The following is a 6,893-nucleotide window of genomic DNA, read 5'->3' as shown; positions in this document are numbered from 1 at the left end:
TGAATCTCCCACCTTTTTAAATGCTTAGGAAGCGTTTGCAGATTTTTTTTAAATTAGTCTAATTTACTGAGATAATGACTTTTCGGTTTTCATTGGCTGTAAGCCATAATCATCAACATTAACAGAAATAAAAACTTGAAATACATCACTCTGTGTGTAATGAGGCTATATAATATATGAGTTTCACTTTTTATATTGAAGAACTGAAATAAATTAACTTTTTGATGATATTCTAATTTAGTGAGAAGCACCTGTATCTCCAAATGCCACTGCCATATCTATAAATTATGGTGTGTAGTTACATCCTGTACAGTTTCCTTTCCATTGCTTTGGGTCCTGATTTAATTTAGACTAATGGCATAGATTCCAGACTTAATGAAGAGGTGTGGTGGAGTAAGAGGCACCTGATTCATTACCTGGCAAGCGCCTCTTAATCAGATGCATTTTAAGTGATATCTATTTTGCCAGAAATTTTACTTCAGATGGAGGTAAGATTTGACATTAAATATGACAGAGCTGGTATGAAACCTTCGTAAGTTGTATAATTTTGGGGCAGGCACAAAGTGGGCAGGCATCAATATATTAGGAAAAACCTCACTTAAAGGGACTCTGTCACCTGAATTTGGCGGGACTGGTTTTGGGTCATATGGGCGGGGTTTTCGGGTGTTTGATTCACCCTTTCCTTACCCGCTGGCTGCATGCTGGCTGTAATATTGGATTGAAGATCATTCTCTGTCCTCCATAGGACACGCCTGTGCAAGGCAAGATTGCCTTGTGCAGGCGTGTACTACCGAGGACAGAGAATGAACTTCAATCCAATATTGCAGCCAGCATGCAGCCAGCGGGTAAGGAAAGGGTGAATCAAACACCCGAAAACTCTGCCCATATGACCCAAAACCAGTCCCGCCAAATTCAGGTGACAGGTTCCCTTTAAGTCACTTTCAAAATAAACCCTTGCATATAGAATTGATATTGTCATTATCGCTAATAATTCAATTCAGAGTACGTGGTAACAGATGTATTTTTAACTCATTTTTATTTATTAATTGATTTAATTTGAACATTTTGAGTACTTATTTTTTTAAGATATTACTGATCATGGCTCTACAAAAAAGTAGTGTTAATTTTTCGCAAAAAAAAATGTATAAAGAAAAATTATAAATTATGTTCACCTGAAACAAGTCCTTTATTTGTATGCAATCTTTGAAACTATTAAAAAAAAGTACTTCACTTGCAAGGTTAGGAAAGAAAGCTGGCAAAGAGAAAAAATCAGCACCAGGAGTGTTCCATAAAAATTCTAATTTTGTCTTTTTATTTAATCCATAGCTTGTAAAAAGTTAAAAACATATGTGTCATTAAATGTCAGGGGCAAACATCCCCCCCACGCCTGACACATTTCAGACTTTATGTCCTTACTCATAAGCATCTAAAAATCCAATGAGCGTACAAAGTTCATAACGCATACACAAACCCAACCCCACATGTGAAAACAATTACAAAACAAATGGACCAATCATTATATGGTGGAATCAACCTTAATCTTGGTCTAAAATAAGAAAGAAAAATTTCAATCATGTGGCAAACAAATATCATTTGGATTTTTTGGGGAAATAACCTAGTGCTGTTTTTTTCTCTGTGCCTGAATTTACAAGTGGATTCCAGACACATTGAACCTGGCACCAGTGGTCCTGTGATACTCTGGTGAACACTCAGTTAATTCCTTTCCCCCTTTCCTCTGTTGATGATTGTCTAGCAAGGAGCTTTCATTCCTCAATCTTTGGCTAATAAATATGAGTTTACTGAGTTCCAAATTTTAATTTCAACACATCTATGATCCTGTCCTGAAAAACTTGCCTTCTCTGAAAGCAGAGACTGGCACTGGAAGAACTAGCTAGGTTCAAGTGTACGCTCATTATAGGAATATGTGCACAAGGAAGGTTATAGCACAGATACAACCTAGAGTACAGAGTCAGCTATAGTAATTAATTCTCACAAAGATCGCTAGTCCTTATTATTACAAGATTTGGGAACCAATGATCTTTGGAATGAAGGTGATACACCTTCAATAGCTGCCAACTGAATGCCTACTTGTCTGGCAACTATTCTTCTGTACCAGGACCATGAGTTATATTCCCAGAGACAAAAAGATTAGGAGCTGATATTCAATTTGGTTTATACTTCATTCCATTATTACCTGTTGGGTGAAATTGGGGAGTCTCCCAGACAGGTATTTCAGGATGATATTGCTCTAATATTCATCGGCACCTTATAACTGCAAGCCTATGTTCACAAGTAAAACCCCCAAATAATTTGTGTACTAGTTGGCGCAGGCAATTTCAGGAAAATCCAGCTGGTTAAATGTAAATGTATTTAATGAGATGATGAACACCGAGAGGTATGTGTCTCATATATATATATATGTCATCACGAATATTTGAGGCCATGGATCCATTATATGTCCATTTTGCAAGCCGGAATGAAAATCTCACCATACGGAAGTCACAAGGATGCTTACATGCGAGAAAATCGCATCCTCGCACTGCACACGGACGACATACGGATCACTGTTCAGGGAACATTTCTGTGATTCTCGTCCGTGTAAAACGGACTGATTTTTTATATGTTGTGTGTGACTCCAGCCTAAAGGAGATCCACCAACATTAAACATAATTGTATTTTACTTACTGATCAGAAGGAGTCTGAATTTCAGTACCTTACAGAAGAACGGGCAGCAGCATTTTTTCCCCTTCACAGCAGCACTTCCATCTCTCTGCAGTGTAGGGAAGTGCAACACAGTCCTATGTATGTTAACGGAGCAGCTCCCTGTACAGCAGTGCCACTTTGACAGTAAAAATGATGAAGGAGAATTGACCCCATAACTGAGCGTATTTACACCATTGTATAACAATTGGGAATTTCCTTTTTAAAAAAAAAAAAAAAAAAAGGAATATCTGCATATTATTTTACCTTTTTTCCCCTACGGTTGGATTTTTTTTTTTTGCAAGGTTGTTTCGATTAATCTCTCCCATCTGGAAACAATGTACAGTCTGAGTTATGTCAACGCTGCAGTTTTTTACTTGGAACCAGAGGTGACTCCAGGTAACTAATAAGCCGCAACCTTAGAAGGAAGGTAGACTTTTCAATGACTGTCCAATAATACAGAAAATTTGATTCTTCAGACCCAGTCCGGTCCCTTTTAGGCTGCATTCATTTATATCTTCAGTTTTAAAGCTGAAGTCTTAAGCAGGTAAAGTTTTACTTTTATTCTACTTCCACATATGTAGCAAATATTTTATATATACCTGCCTGAAATTGGCTGACAAGGAGTTCAGCAAGCTGGAAAGCCCCCAAGGCAAATGTTAGGATTTGTTTCAGCTTTGTGGTATTGTGCTTTGGGGTAGTGTGGTGCCACCTGCAGGTCATTTTTCCTTACTGCAGTTTTATGAAAATTAATATTTAAAATGTATTTTACGATAACATCGTGGATGTGTAGTTTGTTTGGCTATTTTCTTGCTGAAAGGGGTAAGTTTACCTTTCAAATGGTGTATCATTTGTGTGTGTGAGTGCAGTATGAACGGAGATACAAAGTAATAAAAGAGTGTTTTGAAATAATGTAGAAGAATTAACCTCTCTATGCATAGACAAGGTCATATGTAAACCTGGCTGAACAGACTTCTACATGTTCTCTTCAGTCTGGTTATGTTAAGTCATTCTACATATTGTGACTGATCCATCCCATAAACGAAGAGCTGGATGCAAAGTTTCTGTAAATCTACAGCGAAAAGTATGCAAATGCTTCATTCCAGATGTCACATCAAAGAAAGATAGCACTCCAGATTCATAGTCGAGGAAAACCCCAACTTTTTCTGGAGGTTTATTTAGATGAATGGCTCTCCTTTCTCCTTTGTGGAAGGCCCAGTACTCATAATCATATCTTTTAATGCACCATGATCCACTTGTCCACCCAAGACGACTCAACTCTGTGTCACCTTTCCTCTGGATAGATGGGTATGTGATTCCGATCCACCATCCTTGTCCTGCCTGGAGAACGTCTACTTCCCAATAGTGACTGCCAGAGAAGAAGGAGTCTCTACTCAGAATCTGCATGAGTTTATCAAATCTTAGTGGGTGGTTAGAGTTAAATTTCCCTAACCACGCACACTGTACTGTGAGTAGGTCCTCAGAGAGTCTCAGTTTTGGGTGCATTGTGTCCGCATCTAAAGTAGGGGTTCTGGCATCTGTAAAGAGTTTGAATAAAAATACAGAGTTTAAGAAGAAAGGTTAAAGCATAAAGGATCATTCACTTTGTCATTATTTTAACAAAAATATAGATGCCACAGGTTTATAACTGGTGTTCTTTGTGAAGCACCATCCACTTGTTCCTCTACACCGATCTCCTGTTCTCAAAATTTCAGTTGATGTAAGAACATCTGACCAGACCTGTCCATCAGCATCCGCCAGGTGAGAAACACTACTGTTTTTCAATTGGAGGATAAAGTGAACAACCCCTATAATATGATCCCACTCCCTAAGGATAGCATAAAGTAGCTATGGAGCTGTACCCTTAGTAGTCACACTAATCCCAAAAATGCTCTAATAGCTACATTTTCCATTTGGCTACTAAAATGTTGAAGGAATACTCCACACTGACAGTCTCTGCAGAGAGAGACAGGGATACACTCACACTGCGAATATAGCAGAATTATAAGTTATGGGCCCAATTCATCATCTGTGTTTTTTGTTTTTTTTTGTTTGATTTTTTTTACTTTTCTTTTGTCTTGTGATGTTCGATGAAAATTTTTTTTCCATCAAAGTGAGACACGCTGACTTGCGTGTCTCATTTGTCAAAGTAAAAAATACTTTTTATTCCCGTCTTTAAATAGTAACAATCATTTTAATTTTTAGTTAATAAATTAATAGCACAAGACATAGGCAAACATCTTACACTTCATATAACACAAGATGTACACAAGACACAGGACTTTATTCGAATTACACATCACATTACACACAGCACTGATGTCTTCAAGGGGGAGCAGGGCGCTATGTCCATCTCCTCCTGGGGGAAGCAACTGTGTTGCTGTCCACACGGTGTGATGCCTTCAAGCTGTGAGGGCTGTGAGTGCATCATACCATCTGGGGGTATTATATTGTAGGTGGGATGAGTGTGGAGGATGTGATTACTGTGGTTGGGATGACTGTGATGGGGATCAGCCTGCATTTGGGATGACTGTGGGGGCCGTCAAACTGTGTTTGGGATACTCATACTGTGTGTGGGGGACTGTACGGCCATCATACTAGATACGTGTGAGGGAGGCTGTTGGAGGCATCATTCTGTGGGTAGGAAGACTGTGGGAGCCGGGGAACTTTGGCTATCACTGTCTTTGTGGGCCTGTTGGAAGCATCATACTTTACTGGCAGTATCATTGTCTTGCGGCCAATGTTACTCTTCCAAATAATTTTTGGAAGGATGGGGGAGAAGGCTCTGTTAGGACTTTAGCTATGGCGCTTCATGATTTCTATCTACACCACTGAGGTAAGGATAATATAATATACTTCACGGTGTAATACACTAACTGATAAAGTTTCAATACCAGCGTGCTGCCTGGTAGGTATGAACAAAACACAGTTAATCATAGGTTTTTGTAACACCGATTTAGCCATAATTTATTGAATAATGTGTGCCTTAACGCCTGAGCTCTAGTCAGATAAACTTTTATATATATATTTTTTTTTTAAGTTTTCAAAAAATGTAGATGTTTCTAAAAATAATTTTGATTTATGTGGTTATTTTCCAAGACCCATAACATTTTAATTTTTCTGGGTTTGAGCTAGGTGAGAGCTATTTTTTTGCATGACAAGCAATGGATTTATTGATACCATTTTGGGTTACACACAGCTCTAGCATTTTGATTTATTTTCTTTTTATGGCATTATCAAATATGTTTTTTCTTTATTTTCCGATGTGGAAAAGACAGAATGATTCGCATTGATGCGTATATTTATATTTTGAAAAACTTTATTTTTACCTTACATTTCAGTCCTATTAAGGGTCTTGAAGCTGTGATCGTCTGATCGCTTATACCATATGCTACAATACCAAAGTATGGTGAACAATCGCTGTCCCATATGCGCTCATCTACTGCATGTGAAAAGGGCTCTGCTCATGAGCCCGATCCACACATAGACACCTCAGTGCTGACATGCCTTTACAGTCTTTTGTGTTAAGGGGTTAATGAGGACCTGTCACTATAGAATTGTAGATTTGTATTGCCAGGCCTAAATACTGCTGTTCTGAACTTTGCAATTTAGCCCCTCCTCTTCCATATTTATGCATATAGTCTTGTTAGCCATGGTGGAGTGGTCCATGGAGAGGCACAGGAACAAAAGAAAAGTGACTCCATATTCAGAGGAACAGCAACAATTAGGCCAGGTAACAAAAATATTATTTATGGTATGTGACAGGTCCTCTTTCAAGGGGTTGAGTGCTATGGGAGAAAACATTGCATAGCACTCGGACCAGTGTTAATCTTTGGGGCAGTTCACATCACCGTATTTTTTCTCAGATGTATTTGATGTGCGTGTAAAATTGCAGCATGCTGCGATTGTACATGCATATCGTCCGAGACATGCCAATGCAAGCCTATGGGTGCGAGAAAAGCTCAGACACCACACGGACCATTCGTCTAGCTTGCGACAAATATGCACACATTTTCCTCATTTCAGCCCATTGAGCATTAACCCCTTTACCCCCAAGGGTGGTTTGCACGTCAATGACCAGGCCAATTTTTACAATTCTGACCACTGTCCCTTTATGAGATTATAACTCCGAAACGCTTCAACGGATCCTGGTGATTCTGACATTGTTTTCTCGTGACATATTGTACTTCATG

The 6,893-nt window shown here is 38.7% G+C and overlaps 1 protein-coding gene across 1 annotated transcript in view; it reads right to left on the bottom strand.

Annotated features, from left to right (window-relative positions):
• Positions 1–2,933: 2,933 nt before the first annotated feature.
• Positions 2,934–6,893, bottom strand: part of TRIM14 (tripartite motif containing 14) — a 100,084-nt gene continuing 96,124 nt past the window's right edge. Inside the window, exon 6 of the mRNA XM_069767588.1 lies at positions 2,934–4,238. Coding sequence (XP_069623689.1) covers positions 3,703–4,238 — 536 coding nt within the window. The 3' untranslated portion in view covers positions 2,934–3,702. The remainder of the gene's footprint in view (positions 4,239–6,893) is intronic.

Source organism: Ranitomeya imitator, chromosome 1 (genome assembly GCF_032444005.1).
Source record: "Ranitomeya imitator isolate aRanImi1 chromosome 1, aRanImi1.pri, whole genome shotgun sequence".
Lineage (NCBI taxonomy): Eukaryota > Metazoa > Chordata > Amphibia > Anura > Dendrobatidae > Ranitomeya > Ranitomeya imitator.
The sequence above is the reverse complement of the archived record's forward strand: the minus strand, read 5'-3'. Positions and strand labels throughout refer to the sequence as shown.